Source organism: Sus scrofa, chromosome 1 (assembly GCF_054392235.1).
Source record: "Sus scrofa isolate SSC_HxYL_T2T_F1_AM1 chromosome 1, Sscrofa_HxYL_maternal_Yorkshire_Landrace_v2.0, whole genome shotgun sequence".
In the NCBI taxonomy this organism is placed as follows: domain Eukaryota; kingdom Metazoa; phylum Chordata; class Mammalia; order Artiodactyla; family Suidae; genus Sus; species Sus scrofa.
The window spans coordinates 131,822,756-131,846,961 of NC_139383.1; the positions used below are offsets into that span (position 1 = coordinate 131,822,756).

Consider the following 24,206-nt stretch of genomic DNA (forward strand, 5'->3'; position numbering starts at 1 on the left):
TGTTATTTCTTTATAAGTTTTAGCACAGCCACTCTAACAGATATGAGGTGATATCTCATTATAGTTTTTGACTTGCATTTCCCTGATGACAAGTGATGTTGGACATATTTTCATGTGCCTTTTGGTCACCTGTATATCTTCTTACAGAAACTATTCATATCCTCTATCCATCTTTTAAATTGAATTACCTGGGTTTTTCCTAGGGAGTTGTAGATGTTTTTTATGTATTTTGGATATTCACCCCCATCGGATATGTAATTTGCAAATATTTTCTCCTATTCAATAGCTTGTCTTTTCATTTTGTTAATGGTTTCCTTTGCTGTGCAGAAGCTTTTTAGTTTTGATGTAGTTCTACTTGGTTTTTTTTTGTTCTGTTTTGTTTTTGTTACCTTTGCTTTTGGTGTCAAATCCAAAAAGCCATCACAAAGGCCAATGACCAGGAACTAACCACCTATGTTTTCTTCTAGGAGTTTTATGGTTTCAGGCCATACATTCAAGTATTTAACACATTTTGATTTCATTTTTGTGTATGGTGTAAGATAGCGGTCCAATTTTGCATGAGACCAGTCCATGTCTCATGCAAACATGTCTAGTTTTCTCAACACCATTTACTGACGAGACTGTCCTTTACCGATTGTGTATTCTTGATTCCTCTGTTGTAAATCAATTGACCATATATACCTGGCTTTGTTCTGGGCTCTCTATTCTTTTCCACTGACCTATGTGTCTGTTTTTAGGCCAATACAGTTGCTATTTCTGACTTTGAAAACACAGGAACAGCCAGAATTAAATTCTAAAAGTTCAAGTGTTTCTTTTTCTTTATCTTCTTTTCCCTTAGATATTCTACCATCAAAGAAAAAAAAAAAAAAAAGAAAAAAAGAAAGTTTTACCAATTCTTCTTTTAAAAAAGAAATTAATTCCTTGACCTCATCCCCAACCACAGACACCAGATTAACTCTTTTTCAGGCCTATCTAGACTTTTTGTATCCACCGAAATTGCCTACTTTCTCATTTCACATAGACCCTTCAATCCATTCCTATTTTAAACTGCTCATGCCCAAGTTTCCTTCAACTTCTAACTTAACCCCAGAGTAGCATTTCACACCACTACTACTCCTTTCAGGTAATACCCTTCCTTGTCTTTGCCTGACTTTTCTCATCTGTCTGTTTACTTCTCAGTCTCTTCAAGTGGATATCTCTTCCTTTGTCCTCCCTCAAATGTTCATGTTTGTTGGAGCTCTGTCTTAGTCGTCTTCTCTCTCTTTTTTTTTTTTTTTTTTTGTCTATTGTCTTTTTAGGGCCACACCCATAGCACGTGGAGGTTCCCAGGCTAGGGGTCCAATCAGAGCTGTAGCCGCCGGCCTACACCAGAGCCACAGTAATGCCAGATATGAGCCACATCTGTGACCTATACCACAGCTCACGGAAATGCTAGATCCTTAACCCAATGAGTGAGGCCAAGGATCAAACCCACAACCCACAACCTAGACGGATTCGTTTCTGCTATGCCATGATGGGAATTCCCTCTGTCTTAGTCTTCTTAATCTTTCTCCTTACATTCTTACACTGGATGTTCTCCACTCCTACAGCTTCAGAAATCAATTATACACTAATGACTCTCAAATGGATGATCCAAATATCCCCCCTGACCTTCAGAAATATTGTTCATAACTAAATACTAAATAACTCCATCAGTATACCCACACATTCTTCACACTCAACATCTTGCCTTCTCCTCAAACATATTTTTTCATCTATATTCCTTATCCCAGGGAATCACAAAAAGCCAGAGACCTAGGTATAATCCTTGATTCTGCTGTCCCACACCCAATCAATAATCAGGTCTTATTGTTTCTGACTAAGATGTATTTTAAATCTGTCATCTAATTCCCTCCATTTTCACTGCAAATTCCCTAGACCAAATCATCTCTGTACTGATAATCAAGTCTCGATTTCATAATAGAGCCAGGATGATCTTTCCAAAATATAGATATGATCATTTTATTCTCTTCTTAAAAGACTGCAATGGTTTTACAAACTAATATCCAGATAAAGCCCAAATTACTCAACATGGTTTATAAGGCCCAGTATCTGGTCTCCTACTCCGTCATTCAAATTACTATACGCTTCAGCCAGATTAACTCTCTTTTAGTTCCTCCAACATACCATGATCACTCATGATTTTTCAAAATATCACTCAATATTTTTCACATGATGTGTCCTCCACTTGGAACATGTCTATTCTATGTTATCAGTGTTATCATGCGATCAGTATTTCTTGACCAACATCCGCGAATCCTTCTGTCTCAGCTTAGATGACTTATGTTCTCTATACTGGATTTGATCTGCTCCAAGCACACTTATTCACTCATCACACTCTCTTATAGTTCCCCTTTTACTTCTCTCTATTCCCCTTTTTAGATCCTAAGTTTTGTGAGAGTTAAAACTATACCTGTTATATCACCAATGCCTTAAACATTAATTAGCACAAAGTAGCCACTAGATAAGCAATGGCCGAATGATAAACAAATGAATAAACAAACCATCAGTACCAGCGGAAGCACATTTTACATATGGACTTGCTTTCCCTTGCTTTCTTTCCCCTCAATAAAAAACTAAATAACAGCAAGTAAGTTACCCTTTCCTCCAAACAAGCCATTGTCAACAAAGGACTAATTAATGTATGGTTACATGTGACCACTGAAGAGAATTCCACCGGGAACTTTGTTTATTCCTTCATTTTTCTCTTTCCTCTTACATATAAAATTTTCACACTGGACGTTTAAACAGGATTAAGAAAGAGCAAGCATGTGGCTGACTTTGTCTTGATCTACATGATGCCCATTCTATATTCCTAAATCAATCACAAACCTGGTAGTGAATACACATAAAAAAGAACCTATACTAATATTTTACTTGAACCAGAACTCCAAAAACATTAATTAAAGCTGAGCGCACCTACTCTGAACTGCAAAATCAGAGATTTACGTGAACTTATAAATTTGAGGCTTTCCAACCTCTAATAGGATTTATGTCTTCTTTAAGCAAGCATTTCCTCTTTGTAATGCAGCATTTTTTAAAAAGTTTATTTCAGTGATTAAGCTGCTGTCATAAACAGATTATGATGTTCAGTTCCTTTATTGCCTGGTCTTTACCCTTTTACTCACTGCTTGTCAAATATTTAATTGAAGGCTCTGGGTGAAAATAAGCAGGCCCAACTATGAAGCCCAGAGTTTCTTGCTCTAAACTTACCTTGCTAATGAGGTGATCTAAAAAGCTACCCATGCAGTCAATCTCAACACCTAATCTACGAGCATTTTTGTACAGCTCTTCACATATTTGCTCACTGTTTGGAAGTTGTCAACTACCCTGTGGTTTATCACAAAGAGAACTTAATATGCTACAATGCATGCCCACATGTGCAGCTGTTTCGGGTAAGAAAGAATTTTTCAAAGAAAGGTGTTTGAATTCTAAAATTTCAAGGCTAACGTTTTAGAAAGAGAGGGTTCTGTCAGGCTAACTCATTCAAATTGGTTACCTTGGACAGGTTCATTCCCAGCACGGTAAGGGTCACCAAGCCAGCACAACAGACCAAAGCACTGGAGCTGGAAAGGCCAGAACTAGGTGGGATATTTCCATCTACCAAGCAATTCATTCCAATCAGGTTACTAAGACCAAAGTGTTCCTAAGAACAAAAGGAAAAACAGCGGTAGTAACTTTAGTTGGATTCAAAGAGTAGCAGAATCTTCTTTCATTCCCCAGAGAGCAAAAGTTTATGAAAGGACTTATGCTACTTATAGAAACTACCTCTGCAATTCAATTTAGTTGAGTCTATACATAACAACATGACAGTTCATTTAATGGCTCCTGGCCACTGGGCACTATAATCTGAAGATTAATTTTTACATCATTGAAGAAAAAGCTAGTGATTCATTTCCTAAAATTGTTTTGAATGATTTTTTTCGTGAATATTGATTTGAACAAATAATGAAAAACAGTAAACAATTATAATTCAATTTTAAGTAGCAAGAAAAGAATACACAATTATTAGTGAGGCAGATTAAATCTCTATATAACACAACCCAACACTCTATGATTGTAAAAGTCTAATGCCAAGCAGTGGTTTGTTTCAATGGAGTATTCTATGGAATACTTTTCTTCAGAGGACCTTCCAAACTTTCTCAGTCCTGTTTTATTTATGGAGAAATCTAGGCACCAAAAGATTAAGAGACTTTCCCAAGATCACTCATAAGGAACTGGAAGTAGGAACCAGTCTCTGATTTCTGGTTGAGAACTTTTCCCCTGTGGTCAGAAATCTGGGCCAGCATACTGTCACTGTGATTTAATTTAAGTCAGCTATATGAGGAAATCCAGATTTTTACTCAAGTTTATAGATACAATTTAGCCATATGGTAGCTTTCAAGACAGCCAAATTAGAATTCAACCACAAATGAGAAGGCAGACTCTACACAAAAGCAGGGAAACTATGTTTCTACAGAGAAAGCCCAAAGAAATAATCAGACTCTGAGCTCAAGATGGAAAGCTCTACTGAGATGAATATCTAGGGCGAGGACACTTAGGATGATATCATATCATTCCCTTTGTGGTTTAGAATTAAAAATAAATTCAAAGCCACCTCCTCCTCAAGAAAAAGTACCATCATGTTTATAAATTACTCAGATGGCTCAAAACCAAAGTACGAAATACTATTACATTACATAATTATGCATTTCATCATACATATTATTCTAGGGAGAAATTTCAATAAACTAGTTAAAATAGCCCAATTAACAACAAAACCCTGCAAATAAAAGACTGGGTTTTTTTTCCTTAATTTTTTTTTTTTTGTCTTTTCTTTCCTAAGCTGGCAAAATTTGTCCACCACAAAAGAAGAGATTCAGTTGGATATACTTCTCTTCTTGATTTCAAATCACCTAAAAATTTTCTTTCCAGAAATACAAACAAATTATAAACTGAAGCACTGCTGCTGCCAATGCCCTTTCATACAGAACATCAGACAGCTTGTTTAAAAAAAAAAAAAAAATCCTTGGAGAACACTATATATTTAACCATAAACTGATCCACACAGTGTCTTGAATGTGAATCATACTTACAAACTTATCACGCAATGTTTAAATTAAAGTGTACAACAGATTTAAAAACGCAAATGGGTTTTGCCAAGTTCTATAATAGCACTGTTCCAAAAGGATAACATGTTCAATTTAATATAAACAGATTATCCTCTGGAACTTTCCAGTATTTGAATTTGAAGGTTTCTAAATAGGCTAACATTTAAATTACTTTTCTGCCAAAAACTCATTATACAGACCTGCCTTTGCATATAAGTTGTCAAATCAAAAAGGAAGTCTATAAGACCTGAAATTCTCAAAAATAACACAAAGAAACTTTTTTCTTTAGGTCACTTTACCCCATGCTAAAAAGTATGTTGCTATAAAGATCAAATTGCATTTGCCAAGTGAATGTTTCCAAAATACTGTAATCCTACTAATGCATATGACAAGCCAAATGATTTGAAGATTTAAAACCTGCCAATAACTTTTCCTGTTAAGTTGTTACCATGTGTCCAGGAGAAAGAAAAGAGGAGAGTTCTCATTGTGGCTCAGCAATAACAAAACCAACTAGTATCCATGAGGATGCCAGTTCAATCCCTGGCCTCGCTCAGTGAGTTAAGGATCCAGCGTAGCCATGAGCTCTGGTGTAGGTCACAGACTCGGCTCAGATCCCGCATTACTGTGGCTTTGGTGTAGGCTGGTGGCTATAGATCTGATTTGATCCCCAACCTGGGAACTTCCATATGCCACAGGTGTAGCTCTAAGGAAAGGGGGGAAAAAAAGAAAAGAAAGAAAGGAGGGAGGGAATTGGGGGAGGGGAGGAAGGGAAGTAGGGAGGAAGGAAGGAAAGCAGGCAGGCAGGCAGGTGTCTCTAGGCTGAGTTACCTAAGGCCAGGTCAGGAGAACTCAGGGTATCTTGTCACCTCCCTTCGAGCCCACGGGAGATGTCCTGGCTTGGTACACGGTAGATACTCAGAAACCCAAGCCCTCACTCTGCCAGCACAGACATCTTGAAGTAGGAGATAAATAGACCTTAGGTTGAGCAGCTGCAGCTGGTCTCCTGATGCTGCTTCATGATGGGATATCAGTGGGAGCACTGGGCCCTGATTGGGTGCATCCTTGTGGACTTCCTAGCCTGACACATGCACAGAGAAGGCCCCTCAGTCTAGGGAAGGACAAAAGGAGGTAGATGATGCCAGCTGGAATCCATCTTGGCTGAGAGATGTGTGCTTACACCAGGACCAACTATGAAGATGACTGGCCAGAAAAACTGCCCCTATATAAGCAACCTAGGCCACCCCATTATGTGTTAACTTACTCTGACCTCACCCATGAGCTTTGCCACATGTACTTTGCTTCTTCCACACATATCTTTTTCACAATAAGGAAAAAAAAAAAAGAAAAGGAAGGAGAGGAGAGAGTAAGGGAAGGAGGGTGGGGTGAATGTGGGTACTCTAAGAGCAGAAGTACCATAAGTAGAGTTTAGGACTATACGTCAGAAATAAATGTGATGCATATCTGTAATGGATATGCCGCTGAGTAGGCTACTCATGACCAAGTTTCAGATGGGACCACCAGGCAGTAAGGAACACAGCTCTCTAAAACATGGACTTTAACAAAACAAATCAAATTGACTTGGCAAATCAATTTTCTTTTTATCCTTCATGCTCTTTTAATTAGGAGAGAAAGTGGAAACATTTTCTTGTTCTTGTACGTGACATTAAAGATGTTCAAAGCAGTTATTCAATGTTTCCAGGAAAAAAATTACTTTAATAAATTTCACGACATCTTTTGTTTAACCCCATCTGAAGTAGGAATAACAACACTAGGTTACATTTATTGAATGCCTACTGTGTGTCAAGGACTGTGTAATCCTTGCAACACTCTTTGTTGGGATAGTAATGACATCATTTCACAGATGACAAACGTGAGGTTTTGGGAGTTAACACAGCTAGGTAGAATCCAGATTCAAACTCATGGCTCTAAATCCTATTACAGTGCACACCTATACCTCCCTAGAACAAAATGTAAATAATATTACCAGAATTTAATCTTTCAAAAGAAAATTTGAACAAAGATTTGAAAACCGGAAAGGTATTAGTTAGATGCATGAACAGCCACTACTGCCCCCTATGAACACCACCCAGAAACAGCCTCATCTACTTCCACAATCTGAAATACATTAACTAGCAAAATAGAACAGAAACATCAGTGAGTACTGAAAGGAGGCAAAAATGATAGAGTAAATAAAAATAAACCATGATATAATGCACATCATAACCTTAACTGCTAGTAAGATGCCTCACAAACTGATTTACCTGAATTCCTTTAAATCCACATAGGAAATAGTTGTGCCAGAGAGGCTTGGTTTTGTCAATCTGGATGTTATCAGCACTAGTATTGAAGTCCCTGCAAAAGCAAAAGACAGTTCATTTAAGTCTAGAGATGTTGTGCTATGGAATTGGTGGCTCACTGCTGCCATCTTGTGCCAAGAAAGTGACACTGAAATTTCATTGTCCTTTTACTCAGTATATATGTACTCTACCATATACCCCCAAAACCAAACATCTCCAGCTAAAAGAGAAGTTGTAGTGACTTTAGCAACTAAACTGGTTTCAAATTATTTTTTATTTCCTGTAAGGGAGAATAACCAATATATTGCAGCATAATCCACTTTTTATTTCATGATGGTCCTTGTTAAGTTGGTATAAACCACATAAATGCTTATATCCTTTGGGTCTGCTGTTTAACACACCTCTTACTAGAAAAGAAGCACTCAAGGCCTTCTTTCTCCATAATCTCTGCCACCTATCCAATTATACCAACTGCATAGTTTAAGAAAAAGAAGGAACAAACAAGACAAATAATTATTCTAGTGGATCATAACTCACTGAAATAAGATACCATGAATCTATACTTATATAAAATAACAAATGAATAAAGAGCTAAATGAAGGAGAAAGCTCTTCCTTAGAGCAAAATGCCAACTAATAGAAGAACTCGTAGAAATCAAAAAATCATTATTCAGGAGTTCCCACCATGGCACAGTGGGTTAAGAATCCAACTGCAGTGGCTTGGGTCGCTTTGGGAGTGCAGGTTTGATTCCCCTGCCAGATGCAGTGGTTAAATATTCGGTGTTGTCACAACTGCAGCTCAGATTCAATCCCTAGATTGAATCCACATGCCACAGGTGCAGCCATAAAAGAGAAAGAAAGAAAAAAATCACTATTCAGCAAGCTCCAAGATCATTGTTTCAGCAAAGAATCATCTAAAGTTAGTGAGTAAAAATTTGATGAGAAACAAGATAGTAACATAAACTTGAAGTACTTCCCCACCAGATACTTAGTGCAAAGGGAAAAACTAGGAACTTTACGGTAATCTGGCAGACAGCTCCCTAACCACGTGATTAAAATTAACAACAGTTAGAGAGACATGTGGTGCCTTCTTAATATGATATACTGAGAACATATCAGTTCACATGTGGGAATTCTTTGTATTATTTTTGTGACCTCTCTGAAAGACAAAAGTTATTTCAAACTGAAAAATAAGTATATAAGCTTCTAAATCAGCCAAAAGACAAAATATGTGAAATAGGAGAGAGCAGGGAGATCAATTTAAAAGAGGAAATAAGTAACATTCCCCATATTGACTGAGTGCTCTTCATATAAGTCACTACTATGTGTCAGTCACTGTAGCAAGTACCTTCCATGCACTATCTTAATAACATGGACACATCATCTCCTGAGAATAATACAGAATCCAGACACCTACAGTCAATTAATCTTTGACAAAGGAGGCAAGAATATAAAATGGGAAAAAGACAGTCTTTTCAGTAAGTGGTGCTGGGAAAAATGAAGAGCCACATGTAAATCAATGAATCTGGAACACACCCTCACACCATGCACAAAAATAAACTCAAAATGGCTTAAAGACTTACATGTAAGACAAGACACCATCAAATTCCTGGAAGAGAACATAGGCAAAACATTCTCTGACATTAACCTTACAATCATACAAATGTTTTCTTAAGTCAGTCTCCCAAGGCAACAGAAATAAAAGCAAAAATAAACCAATGGGACCTAATCAAACTGACAAGCTTTTGCACAGCAAAGGAAACCATTAAAAAAGAGAGAGAGAGAGATAACCTGCAGAATGGGAGAAAATAGTTGCAAACGCTGTAACTGACAAGGGCTTCATCTCTAAAATATACAAGCATCTTATACAACTCAACAGCAAAAAAAACTAACAACTCAATTGAAAAAGGGGCAAAAGACCTGAATAGACATTTATCCAGAGAAGATATACAGATGGCCTAAAAAAACATGAAAAAATGCTCAACATCACTGATAATTAGAGAAATGCAAATCAAAACGACTATGAGGTACCACCTCACACCAGTCAGAATGGCCATCACTAATAAGCCCACAAATAACAAATGCTGGAGAGGGTGTGGAGAAAAGAGAACCCTACTACACTGTTGGTAGGAATGTAAATTGGTACAACCACTATCGAAAACAGTAATGGAGGTACCTCAGAAAATTAATCTAGAACTACCATATGACCCAGCAATCCCACTCTTGGGCATATATCCAGACAAAACTTTCCTTGAAAAAGATACATGCACCCATATGTTCACTGCAGCACTATTCACAATAGCCAAGACATGGAAACAACCTAAATGTCCATCAACAGATGAACGGATTAAGGGTATATACACACAACGAAATACTACCGAGCCATTAAAAAGTACAAAATAATGCCATTGGCAGCAACATGAGTGAAACTGGAGACTCTCATACTAAGTGAAGTTAGTCAGAAAGAGAAAGACAATTACCATATGATATCACACGTCTGGAATCTAATATATGGCACAAATGAATCTTTCCACAGAAAAGAAACTCATGGACTTGGAGAACAGATTTGTGGTTGCCTAGGAGGAGTGGGAGAGAGTGGGATGGACTGGAAATCTGGGGCTGATAGATGCAAACTATTGCATTTGGAGTAGATGAGCAATGAGATCCTGCAATATAGCACTGGGAACTATATCTAGTCACTCATGATGGAGGATAATGTGAGAAACAGAATGTATATATATATATACATATATATATATATATGGGTGACTGGGTCACTTTGCTGTACAGTAGAAAATTGACAGAACACTGTAAACTAACTATAATGGAAAAATAAAAATCATTTAAATTTTTAAAAAAAGAAAAATATGGAATGACCACTTTAAGAGTGAAGGCATTCAGAGGAATATAAAGGCAAAAGGCAAAGGGCTGATCTTTGAAGCATCAGTAATGTAGCCAAGACAGCATGAACACACATGACAATCATGTACCACTGTCATACATGGTAATATGTGCATTATAAGGTGGGATGCAAGGTCAAGAGTGCATCTGTTGGGCTGCACCCTACAGGCCTGCAACCCTTGCAGCTGCCCAGCCTCAAAACCAAAGAAAGAGCCTGGAGACAGTGATGGAGACATCAATGGTAAATTGGACAGGGGATCTTACAGGTCCACAACAAATCATCCTGGAGCCACACCCCACTGTGTACAGCAGATGGAAATCAAGACAAAGCAGCAATCTTTGCTATTTGAAGAAAAACGAGGCTACCATTTATAGGGGGAAGTGATGTCAGGTTGGCTCATTAGTTACCAGGGAAGCCAGAACTGGGGGAAGGGGACAAGCACAAAGGTGGTAACTAATTAGGCCCTATTAGGGTACAGGTGAAGCATGGACTGGTGGAGCAGGGGATATATGGAGAGCAGGAGAACAGCCATCTTGAATGGCCTAACCATACAGCATCATTTCTATAGTCAGCACACTTGGCTCGAATATGGAGGCTTTCTTAGAGGCTCAGAGAGGCTTAGTGACTCTTTAAGGATACAATCTGACTCCAGATGACTAACACGTTACTATCACCCACAGGAGTTAAAATATATTGCCCACCATTAACAAGAGGTTGCAGAATTTGGAAGGCAGAAAAAAAAAAATAGGTTATAAAAACTGAACGGGTTCTGTTGTTAAATAAGCAGATCTTGAAAAAAAAAAAGCAAAAAAGCAAACCAAGGAGCTGGGGGACAGGGATGGTGGTATATTGGGAAATGTAGAGGAGGAAATTTGCACAGACGTAGGCAGCTAGATGAGAAACAAAGAAAAAGCTAAAAAGTGCCACCTTCTTCAGAATGAGGAACATGACCTAAAAACCATAATGTGATACCACTACACATTTATGAGAGTGGCTACAATCTAAAAAGACATGTTAGCAAAGGCGTGAAGCAACTGGAACTCTTATACACTGGTGATTGGAATGTAAAATCATACAACCACTTTGGAAAACAGGTGAATTCTTTAAAAGGTAAACCAGACAGTCTACTCCTGGGTATTTACCCAAGAAAAACAAAACATGCATCCATACGTAGACTTGTACACAAATATCCATAGCAGAATTATTTATAATAGCCCAAAACTGGAAATGATGTAAATATCAATGGTGAAAAATAAAGAATTTATGGGTTCTTCATGTAATGTACACTATACAGTATGTGGACTATTCTAGGAGGCCTGCTGCATACTTCCTGGGGGTCCTGGTGAAATGCAGCCCCTGACCTACATCGAGGGCTACCTGCCTTGATAACTCACTTCTGCTTCCCTAACTCATTTTCCATGCTCCTTCCCTACTGTTCTAGGATCATTTCCCAAATTCCCTACCTCCTTCCAAGTCTGTCTCAGGCTCTGCTTTTATGAAAAAGTGAAAATCCCCATATTCAATGGTAGGAATACTAAGTGAATCTGAGTAAATCAGGATGACAAACTATGGCACCCAGTTTTAAATGTTTACAATGACACAAAATTGTATTTGAGGTAATGTATGTAAGGTTTTCTTTAAAGGGTCCAAAACGTACATGAGGTATATTTTCAATCATGCAAAACACATAGAAAAAAAAAAGATCTTTTATAAGTTTCATGTAAAAGTCAGGAATTTCTATTATCTTGCACAACCTGGCATAGACACATATAAAATAGTTGCTGAATGAATGAACATAACTACAGGCAAACTATCCAATAAGCAATAAGCTAAAAATATAATGTGCTGACTATATGCCAAAATCCTTTTTTTAAATTATCAAATCCTACACAACATAATATAAGCAAGTAAGGCTTATCCCAGGAAGGCAAAGACAGTCCAATATGAGAAAATCCATCAGCGTAATATTTTTTAAACTAATCTTCAATACTGAGTAGATATTCAATAAAATCCAATATGCAGTAATAATTTTTTTTTGTCTTTTGTTATTTCAGCGCCACACCCATGGCATATGGAGGTTCCCAGGCTAGGGGTCTAATTGGAGCTGTAGCTGCCAGCCTACGCCAGAGACACAGCAGCGCAGGATCCAAGCTGTGTCTGAAAGCTACACCACAGCTCAGGGCAACACCAGATCCTTAACCCACTGAGCGAGGCCAGGGATCAAACCTGCAACCTCATGGTTCCTAGTCAGATTGTTTCTGCTGCACCACAACAGGAACTCCAGTAATTTTTTAACCTTAGCAAACCAAGAATTAAAAAACAACAAAAACAAAAGTACATCCTTGGAGTTTTCTTGTGGCTTTGCAGGTTAATTATTGGTCGCTGTCACTGTAGTGGCACAGGTTGCTGCTCTGGTATAGGTTCAATCCCCAACGCGGGAACTTCCATATGCCACAGGCATGGCCAAAAACAAAAACAAAACTAAGTGGAAGATTCTTAAAAAAAAAAAAAAAAAAGTATGTTCTTAACTTGATAAAGCATATGTACTAGTAACATACACCTATTATTTTCCAGACTCCAGACTCCACAGCACTGGAGAGGTAAAAGTACCTGAAGTCACATAGCTTACAGTCTACTGGGAAATATAGGCAAATAAGCAGAAAATGATAATATAGCATGCTATTATCTATGACAAGAAAACAAGAGGGTACCCCAGCAATATAAGAAAAGCACCAGCCTTGATTTTGCTAGAAATATTAACCTCAATTGATGATAAGTGCTTTCTGGGCACAGGTAGAATTATTATCATCTTTTTTTAGCCCAGTATCTAAAACAAGGTCTGATACATGATAAGTCTACAGTTAATGTTTGAAATAAATGAGTAAATGAACTAAATGAATAAATACTAAAAAGGGAAGCGTATTCTTTTGGAAGTCATATATAAATTTCCAATAAATTAAATGTTTTACTATAAATTTGATATCTCCTAAAGAGTTCATTTGGGTACAAACACACACACACACATCATTACACAACCACAATTCTAAATACTCACGGATACAAGGGATTGGTATTGGCCAGCTGGAGAGTGTGTGTTTTCACAGGTTCCACAGCTATTAACATATCTTGTTCTACAGCCATCGGAAGAACAGAATATCCACAATAATCTATGTGCTCTCCTAGAATAAAGAGAAAGTATTTTTTATTATTGCTAGCATATGAAACAAGAGAAACTAGAGTAAGCTGACATACAGGAAAAACTTGACCACAGTCAGGCTTTACATGAAATAAAAATACTAAGGGCAAAAAGTGTTTCAATTTTCTTTCTCTGACATGTGACCCAGGAACTTTTGCTAGAATAAGTATACTAGTTATTAGCGTCTGTTGATTTTTAAACACCTTTACATATTTATAAGTTTTTTGCATTTTCTTATTCATAATAACTATCTTCAAATTTCATGTTTTGTGACTAGTTATGGAGGGCATCAAGAAAAACAATGCCTTGGAGTTCCCACTGTGGCTCAGCAGGCTGGGAGCCCAACCAGTATCCATGAGGATGTGAGTCGATCCCTGGACTCACTCAGTGGGTTAAGGATCCAACATTGCCATAGGCTGTGGCATGGGTCACAAATGAGGCTTGGATCTGGTGTTGCTGTGGCTGTGGTGTAGGCCAGCAGCTGCAGCTCTGATTCAAACTCTAGCCTGCGAACTTCCATGTGTTGCAGGTGCAGCCCCCAAAAAAGAAAAATCAATGTCTCCTTTCTCTGTTACTCAACTGTATTAACTTTTAAATATGAACAATGGAAGCCTTTAGAACCCTCTCCCTTATATTAACATTATGTTATTATTTCCTCCCTAAGCCAATCAACCCACTAAAGTTGAAGACTTTGCTTTTTATCCTTATAGCCTAACCAAATACCTAACAAATTAGACTGGCACTGATTACTTGTGTGGAATGTGATAGATATAGATAACTAGGATAAAGAAAAGGAAACTAGAAAAAAATTTAATTTGTACTATTTTATATATTATAATCAAATATAGAGAACAAAATTTTCTCTTTTCCTTTTTGTTCTAATTCCTCTCTGAATCAGCAGTAGGAAATTTTTTTTCCTATTAAACCATAATGTTTTCTCCAAATTACCATTTAAACTCAAGGCTGTAATTAATAAGATTTAAAAATAAAAATTCAAGGAAGATGTGCTAGGCATGCTCACTTATATTTCCCCATGGCAGGTTCTGATTGTTCCTATGGCAGACATTGATTAAGAAACAGAAGTGAATGAAAGACAACTCAACTGCCTGATTATATTTTTAAATAAATATTAAATAAATTAATAAATGTTTACATTTTAAATAAATATATTATTCAACTTATTATTTCAGGTAACAAGTCCTGTTTCTACAAACCTGAGCAACAGCAGTTACAATGCCTTAACATTGTAGGCCACCAGGGAACTCTGACGTCTTTTTTTTTTTTTTTTAATGGGTATACACATGGCACATGGAAGTTCCCAAGCCAGGTATTCAATCCAATCTGCAGCTGCGACCTACACCACAGCTGTGGAATGCCAGATCCTTTGACCCACTGTGCTGTGGTGGGGATCAAACCCACACACCACTACAGTCAGAATCTTAATGCACTGCACCACAGCAGGAACTCCCCAAGAAATTTAAAGGCTTTTTTATGGATTAACGGTGACAGATGAAGTGGTTTTCAGAGTTATCTTTCTCCCCAACTTCCTTCAATAAGATAATGACACTAAACATTAATTCACAAGTAGAAAACACCCATTTAAATAAGCAGAACACTAGGGTGGCACCAGATTCTATAGGAAAGGCTACAGTGTAAATGACAGCCATCTGAAAATGAAGAGCTTCCCTTTGTCAAAAGTGATGGAGATGGGTGGGGGATGGGACTAAGATGGTGGAATAGAAGGACTGGAGCTCAACTTCTCTCATAAAAACAACAAAATTATAACCAAATGCTGAGCAACCTTCAACCAAATGGACCAGAAACTTTCGAAAAGATGTCCTGCTCCAGAGGACAAAGAGGAGACCACATAAGAGGTAGTAGGGGCGATTATGCAATATAAGCAACTTCATGCCTCCCAGGTGGGAAGCCCAACAGACTGGGAAATAAATGTGTCACAGAGATTCACCTACAGGAGTGAGAGTTCTGAACCCCAGGTCAAATTTCCAAGCCTGGGGATCTGGCATTGGGAGAAAAAGCCCCCAGAGCATCTGGCATTGAAGGCCAGTGGGGCTTGTGTGCAGGAGCTCCACAGAACTGGGGGAAATGGAGACCCCATTCTTGAAAGGTGCACACAGACTTTCATGTGTACTGGGTCCCAGGGCAAAGCAAAGGCTACATGGGAAACTGGGTTGGACCTGACTGCAGTTCTTGGAGGATCTCCTGAGAAAACAGGGTGTGACTGTGGCTTGTTGTGGGGGAAGGACATCAGAGGCAAAGCTCTCGGGAATATTCATGAGCATGTGTTTCTCTGGAGGTGGCCATTTTGAGAAAATATGAGCCCACCCATCAGAGCTGAGAAGCCCCAGGCAAAACAATAATCCAGGTGGGATCACAGCCCCACCCATCAGTAAACACGCTGCCTAAAGAACCCCTAGGCATACAACCATCTGTAATCTCACCCAGAGACAAATCCCCACCTACCAGAGGGATAGGAATAAACCCCACATACCAGTGGGCAGGCACCAGTCCCTCCCATCAGGAAGCCTACAGCAAGCCCCCATACCAACTTTAGCCACAAGGGAGGCAGACATCAGAAGTAAGAGAGGCTACAACTCTACTTTCTACAAAAGAGACACCACACTAAAAACCTATAAAAATTAAAAGACAGAGAACTATAACTCATACAAGGGAGAAAGAAAAAAACAGAGAAAAATAGCTAAGTGACCTGGAGATTCTCAGGCTCCAGGAAAAAGACTTTAGACTGATGATAGAGAGATGATGCAAAACACTGGAAATAAACTGGAGGCAAAGACTGACAATTTACAGGAAACACTGAGCAAAGAAAAACAAGATTTAAAACATAAGCAAGCAGAGACGCAAAATACAATAATTGAAATAAAAAATTCATTAGAAGCAGCCAACAGCAAAATACAGAAGGCAGAAGAACGAATAAGTGAGGTGGAGGACAGATTAGTGGAAACCATGGATGTGGAACAGAAAAGAGAAAAAAGATTGAAAACAAATGAAGAGAGTCTCAGAAGACTCTGGGACAATGTTAAATGCATTGTATTATAGGGGTCCCAGAAGGAGAAGAGAGAGAGAAAGGGACAGAAAGAATATTCCAAGAGATAATAGCCAAAAACTTCCCTAACATGGGAAAGGAATCACTTGCTCAAGTCCAGGAAGTGCAATGAGTACCATATAAAATAAACCCAAGGAAGAACACCCCGAGATACATATTTATCAAACGGACCAAAATTAAAGACAAAGAGAAAATATTGAAAGCAGCTAGGGAAAAGAAGCAAATAACATACAAGGGAACCCTGATAAGGTTATTAGCAGATTTTTTCAGTGGAAACTGCAGGCCCGAAGGGAGTGACACAATATGCTTAATGTGATGAAAAGAAATAACCTCCAACCAAGATTATTTTAGCCAGCAAGGCTCTCATTCAGACTTGAAAGAGAAATCAAAAGCTTTATAGATAAGCAAAAGCTAAGAGAATTCAGCAACACTAAACCAGCTTTATGACAAATACTAAAGGAACGTCTCTAGGCAGAAATGAAAAGGCCACAACCAGAAACAAAAATACCACAAATGTTAAGGCTCAACAGGAAAGGCATATACACAGTAAAGACACAAAATCATCCATGCACATTTATGCTATCACAATCAAAAATTGTGAGGACAGGAGATACAAATGGTGGACAGTGGAGATGCACCTGCAGTTAAGAGACCAACAACTTCAAACAATCATATATATATATATTCCTATATCAAAACTTCAGGACAACTGTAAACCAAAAATCTACAATTGATACACAAACAAATAAGAAAAATCAACTCAAGTACAACACTAAAAATAGACATCCACAAGAGGAGAGAACAACAGAAGGGAAGAAAAAAGAGCAACAAAAACAAATCCAAAGCAATTAATAAAATGGCAGTAAGAACATTCATATCAATAACTACCTTAAATGTTAATGGACTAAATACTCTAACCAAAAGACATAGAAGGATTCAAAAACAAAACCAATATATATGCTATCTTCAAGACACTGACTTCCCTTCCAGGGACACATGCAAATTGAACGTGAGAGGATGGAAGAAAATATTCCATGCAAATGGGGATCAAAAGAAAGCTGGAGTAGCAATACTCATATCAGGCAAAATAGACTTTAAAATGAAGAATATGTTAAGGGACAAGGAAGGACATTACATATTGATCAAAGGATCAATTCAAGAAGAAGATATAACAATTTCAAATATATATGCGCCCAACATAGGACCACCACAATATATAAGGCAACTGCTAACAACCTTAAAAGGACAAACTGACAATAACACAATAATACTGCAGGAATTTAACACCCACTTACAGCAATGGACAGATCATCCAGACACTAAATCAATAAGAAAGCACTGGCCCTAAATAAAGCATTAGACCAGATGTACTTAATAGATATTTATAGGACATTCCATCCAAAAGCAACAGAATACGCATTCTTCTCAAGTGCGCACAGAACATTCTCTCAGATTGATCACATCCTAGGCTACAAATCAAGCCTTAGTAACTTTAAGAAAATTGAAATCATATCAAGCATCTGCTCTGAGTACAATGCTATATGATTGAAAATCAACAAGAAAAAAATTGCAAGAAACACAAACAGGTAGACACTAAACCACATGCTACTAAACAACCAATGGATCACTAAAGAAATCAAAGAAGAAATGGAAAAAATACTCAGAAGCAAATGACACTCCATAACCTTTGGGATGCAGCAAAAGCAGTTCTAAGAGGGAAGTTTATAGCAATACAAACCTATCTCAGGAAACAAGAAAAATCTCAAATATACAACCTAACTACATCTAAAGCAGCTAGAGAAAGAAGAATAGACAATATCTAAAGTTAGTAGAAGGAAATGAATCATAAGATCAGAGTAGAAATAAATTAAAGAGAAAAAAAAAGAAAAGCATGGAAAAGATCAATGAAACAAAAAGTTGGCTCTTTGAAAAGATCGACAAAATTAATAAACCCTTAGCCAGACTTAATCAAGAAAAAAAGAGAGAGGACTCAAATCAATAAAATTAGAAATGAAAAAAGAGAAGTAACAAAGGACATCACAGAAATACAAAGGATCTTAAGAGACTACTATATGCAACTATATACCAATAAAACGGAAAACCTAGAAGAAAGGGACAAATTTTTAGAAAAGTACAATCTTCTCAAGACTAAACCAGGATGAAATAGAAAAGATGAACGGACAAATCACAAGTACTGAAATTGAAACTGTGATTAAAAATCTTCCAACAAACAAAAGTCCAGGACCAGACGGCTTCACAGGTGAATTCTATCAAACATTTAGAGAAGAGCTAACACCTATCCTTCTGAAACTATCCCAAAAAATTGCAGAGGAAGGAACACTCCCAAACTCATTCGATGAGGCCACCATCATCCTGATACCAAAACCAGACAAAGATACCACAAAAAAAAAAATTACAGGCCAATTTCACTGATGAACATCGATGCACAAATCCTCAACAAAATACTAGCAAACCAAATCCAACAATACATTAAAAGGATTGTACATCATGATCAAGTGGGATGTACCCCAGAGATGCAAGGGTTCTTCAATATCTGCAAATCAATCAGTGTGATACAACACATTAACAAACTGAAGAATAGAAACCATATGAGCCTCTCAATAGATGCAGAAAAAGACTTTAACAAAATCCAACACCGATTTCTGATTTAAAAAAAAAAAACAAAAAAACCTTCAGAAAGTGGGCATAGAGGGAACCTACCTCAACATAATAAAGGCCATATATGACAAACCCAGAGCTAACGTCATTCTCAGTAGTGAAAAGCTGAAAGAATTCCCCCTGAGATCAGGAACAAGACAAGGATATACGCTCTCACCACTACTATTCAACATAGTTTTGGAAGTCCTAGCCACAGCAATCAGAGAAGTAAAAGAAATAAAAGGAATCCAAATTGGAAAGGAAGAAGTAAAACTATCACTATTTGCAGATGACATGATACCATACCTAGAGAATCCTAAAGACTCTACCAGAAAACTGTTAGAGCTTATCCATGAATTTGGCAAAGTTGCAGGATACAAACTTAATACACAGAAATCAACCGCATTTCTATATACTAATAACAAAAGATCAGAAAGAGAAATTAGGGAAGCAATCCCATTTACCAGCACATCCAAAAGAATAAAATACCTAGGAATAAACCTACCTAAAGAGACAAAAGACCTGTCCTCTGAAAACTATAAAATGCTGATGAAAGAAAAAAAAGTTGACATAAATAGATGGAAAGACATACCATGCTCTTGGACTGGAATAATCAATATTATCCAAATTATCATACTACCCAAGACAATCTACAGAATTCAATGCAATCCCTATCAAATTACCAAGGACATTTTTCACAGAACTCAAAGAAAATATTTTAAAATTTGTTTGGAAGCACAAAAGACACAGAATAGTCAAAGACATCCTGAAAAAGAAAAATGGAGCTGGAGGAATCAGGTTCCCAGACTTCAGACTATACTACAAAGCAACAGTCATCAAAACCACATGGTACTGGCACAAAGACAGAAATGTAGATCAGTGGAACAGGATAGAAAACCCAGAATTAAACCCACGCATCTACAGCCAACTAATCTATGACAAAGGAGGAAAGAATATACAATGGAGAAAAGACAGTCCCTTCAAGAAGAGGTGCTGGGAAAACTGGACAGCCACATGTAAAAAAATGAAATGAGAACACTCCTTAACACCATACACAAAAATAAACTCAAAATGGATTAAAGACCTAGATATAAGATCAGATACTATAAAACTGTTAGAGGAAAACAGGCCAAACACTCTCTGACATAAACCACAGCAACATCTCAAATCCACCTCCTAGAGTAATGACAGTAAAAACAAAAATAAACAAACGGGACTTGATTAAACTTAAAAGTTTCTGCACAGCAAAGGAAACTCTAAACAAAACGAAAAGACAACCCACAGAATGGGAGAAAATCTTTGCAAATGAATCAATTAACAAGAGATTCATCTCCAAAATTTAGAAACACCTTCTGCAGCTCCATACCAAACAACCCATCAAAAAATGGGAAGAAGATCTAAACAGACAATTCTCCAAAGAAGACATATGGATGGCCAAAAAACACATGAAAAGATGTTCAACATCACTCATTATTAGAGAAACACAAATCAAAACCACTATGAGGTACCCATACACCAGCCAGAATGGCCATCATCAAAAAGTCTACAAACAATAAGTGCTGGAGAGGGTGTGGAGAAAAGGGAACCCTATTACACTGTTGGTGGCAATGTAAATTGGTGCAACCACTGTGGAAAACATATGGAGATTCCTCAGAAAACTAAAAATAGAACTAACATTTGATCTAGCCATCCCACTCCTGGGCATCTATCCAGAGAAAACCATGACTCGAAAAGACACATGAACTCCAATGTTCATTGCGGCACTCTACATAATAGCCAAGACATGGAAACAACCTAAATGTCCATCGACAGAGGAGTGGATCAAGAAGATGTAGTACATGGAGTTCCCATCGTGGCATGAGGTTGCAGGTTCGATCCCTGGCCTTGCTCAGTGGGTTAAGGATCCGGCGTTGCCATGAGCTGTGGTGTAGGTCTCAGACACGGCTCGGATCCCTCGATGCTGTGGCTCTGGTGTAGGCCAGCGGTACAGCCCCGATTCGACCTCTAGCCTGGGAACTTCCATATGCCACGGGAGCAGCCCAAGAAATGGCAAAAAGATAAAACAAAACAAAACAAAAGAAGCTGTAGTACATATACACAATGGAATATTATACATCCATTAAAAGGAAAGAAATACTGGCTTTTTTAACAAGATAGATGGACCTAGAAATTATCATGCTAAGTGAAGTCAGTCTGACGGTGAGACACCAACGTCAAATGCTATCACTTACATGTGGAATCTTTTAGATTAGGACACAATGAACTTCTTTGCAGAACAGATACTGACTCACAGACTTTGGAAAACTTACAGTTTCCAAATGGTTGGGAGGTTGGGCGATGCACTGAGGGTTTGGGATAGAAATCCTATAAAATTTGGTTGTGATGATTTTTGTACAAACATGAATATAATAATATTCATTGAGTAATTTTTTTAAAAAGTGATGGAAACATCCTGGTGAGGGGCAGGGAAGGAGAAGGAACTTCTGGCAAGTAAGGAAAACAATGATGATTATATTTTGGATATTTTAACATAAAATATAGTAGTGCTTTGAATAAAGACAAATTCGTCATCCCAAGCACTAGCTAACTATCTACCCTGGAACATAATCCTCGCCACTGCCCCCTTTTTTATAATCAGAAAATAGTCAATACAATAACTAGAAAAGGAATTACTTATTCAGAAAAAACATTAGTTTGGAACCCTTCTCCCCAAACTAAGTGAAACTTGGCTCTCCTCTGAGGATATTGCTTCTTGGCCATCCTCTCACCATAGCAAGCTCTTGATGACCTCCTACTCTGCTGTTTCCTTTTTTCTGTCCTGTTCTTATGAGGTTTGTGCCACATTCTCTCTTCTTCATGACCTTCACCTATGACTTTTAGTCATCTGCTCCCCACTGAAGACTTCGGCATCTCATTCCACCCCTTATCATCCCAATCCTGCAACACAACACAGCCCACGGCCCCAGCTTCCTAATCCCTTGCTCTGCAGATAACTTGACCTCCTTTCTACTTCAGCCATCTGCTTCCATGGCCTTGGCAAACGAAGTAGTGACAAGAGACATTCTTATCACCTGGAAGTTTTGTTATGAAATTTTTGTTTCAAATATCATATTTTTTACTAAAACTTCCCTGTTTTCCAGTCACAGTTATTTGCCCTCTCTACCCTATAGGCTCCCTCCTGCCTTTCTTTTTCTACACAGCATAGATTCCAGGGTTCATCACTTCACCTGCTCTCTTGACAATATCAACAACTGCTTGATGACATTGTCATTCTCTTGTAACCTCCATCCAAAACAAAACCCAAACCTAGATCAAACACAGGCAACTTAGAGTAGCTGAGGGGAGAAAAATGAATAGCAGACTGGCACTGGTAAATTCCATGGTCTCCAGCTCTAACCAGATCTCAATGCTACCCAGCAAACATTTTGTTTTTCCAGTCATCTCTTCCTCCCTTCTTTGAAAAACCTATTCCAAACTTTCTGCCTTCTCCTTAAACTTCCAATGTCTCCAACTATCCCCAACAAGAACTTCCTCAACCTTCCATACAAAAAGTATACATTTGCCTATATTGACCTGTATCCTTCTCTTCCCTGCCTTCTGTTAAAAAGAGTCAAAGTAGTCCTCTTCCTTTGCTGTAGATACTGGCCCTTTTGCCTTCTTGGGAATCTTGCTCCATTAAGTCCCTCTCTTCTCAGACTGCTTCTGTCTCACTCTCCCCATGGGCTTTACTGGATTCTTCCCCGCCACCTCATTTAACCATGCCCAAGCATCTCATATTTTTTAAGGTTATCCATTACTTGCTTCAAAATAAAATAAGTTTGGAGTTCCCACCATGGCACTGGGATCAGTGGAGTCTCTACAACATCAGGATGCAAGTTCAATCCCTGGCATGGAACAGTGGGTTAAAGGATCCAGCTTTGCCAAAGCTGCAGCATAGGTCACAACTGTGGCTTGGATCTGATCCCTGGCCCAGGAACTCCATATGCCATGGGGCAGCCAAAAAAGAATAAATAAGTAAGCAAATAAATTTGTCTGAGTTGGTAATAATCTAAGATATATTTTGGATATATGGGAGTTCATTACATTATTCCCACTACTTTTTTGAATGTATACACTTTCCATTATATAAAGTTTTCTTTTTAATTCTTCTTTTATTTGGATTTTTCTCAGTTCTCCATCCCATTTTTCTCCTGATAAAACATATCCATTCTTCAGGTCACCACACTTTTAAAACTGAAGAATTAATGAGTTTCCCTGTATTATTCTAATCAATGTAAAACCAACAAAATTATCCTTGCAGTCTAAAAACATAACATGTAGCACAGAAAAATTGTTTCATCTCTCATGAAAATAATATGAACCACTGGGTTTCAACAAATTTACCATTTTATTTTCTAGTTTTTATTTTTGTCCACACCTGCAGCATGTATAAGTTCCCGGGTCAGGGATCAAGCCCATACCACAACAGGAGCCAAAGCAGTGACAATACTGGATCCTTAACCTGCTGCACCACCAGGAACTCCCTATAAATTTTTTAAGTGAATGGACAAAATTAGCATTAATAATATGAACTGGGAAAGATGAAAGTATACTATGTTCCTTACACAAAAACTTATCTTGTTATAACAGATATATGTGCAATATTCTAATTTTTTCAGTTCTCCCAGATAGAGTAACAAAACTATGGCTCTTACCAAAGGAGGAAAAAAACAAAGAGAAGAAACTTTTGAAATACCTATTATATTGACTCTTCCTGGTGCTCGAACATAAAACTTGGGAATGGATCCAAACTTAGAATTAAATATCTCCTTTAGCTTCAGCAATCTAAAAACAAAAGTAGAATATTTCACAAGATCCAAATTATAGAAAACTCATAATACACACACACACACATAGATATTTCATATACCTACTGCCATTAACCATCTTTAAAAATAACAACA

The 24,206-nt window shown here is 37.7% G+C and overlaps 1 protein-coding gene across 39 annotated transcripts in view; it reads right to left on the reverse strand.

The window, feature by feature from the left end:
* Positions 1-24,206, reverse strand: part of GALK2 (galactokinase 2) — a 254,112-nt gene that overhangs the window by 198,658 nt on the left and 31,248 nt on the right. For 29 of the 39 annotated variants that reach the window (XR_014811515.1, XM_084970528.1, XM_084970518.1 and 26 more), the window contains 4 exons: positions 23,999-24,087; positions 13,383-13,506; positions 7,391-7,481; positions 3,539-3,685 (listed from right to left, as the gene is read on the reverse strand). Coding sequence is in view for 38 of the 39 variants with exons in the window: in XM_084970528.1 (XP_084826654.1) it covers positions 3,539-3,685; positions 7,391-7,481; positions 13,383-13,506; positions 23,999-24,087 (451 nt within the window). In the remaining variant the exon portion in view is untranslated. The remainder of the gene's footprint in view (positions 1-3,538; positions 3,686-7,390; positions 7,482-13,382; positions 13,507-23,998; positions 24,088-24,206) is intronic. The other 10 variants (XM_084970553.1, XM_084970556.1, XM_084970584.1 and 7 more) reach the window with 1 other exon arrangement.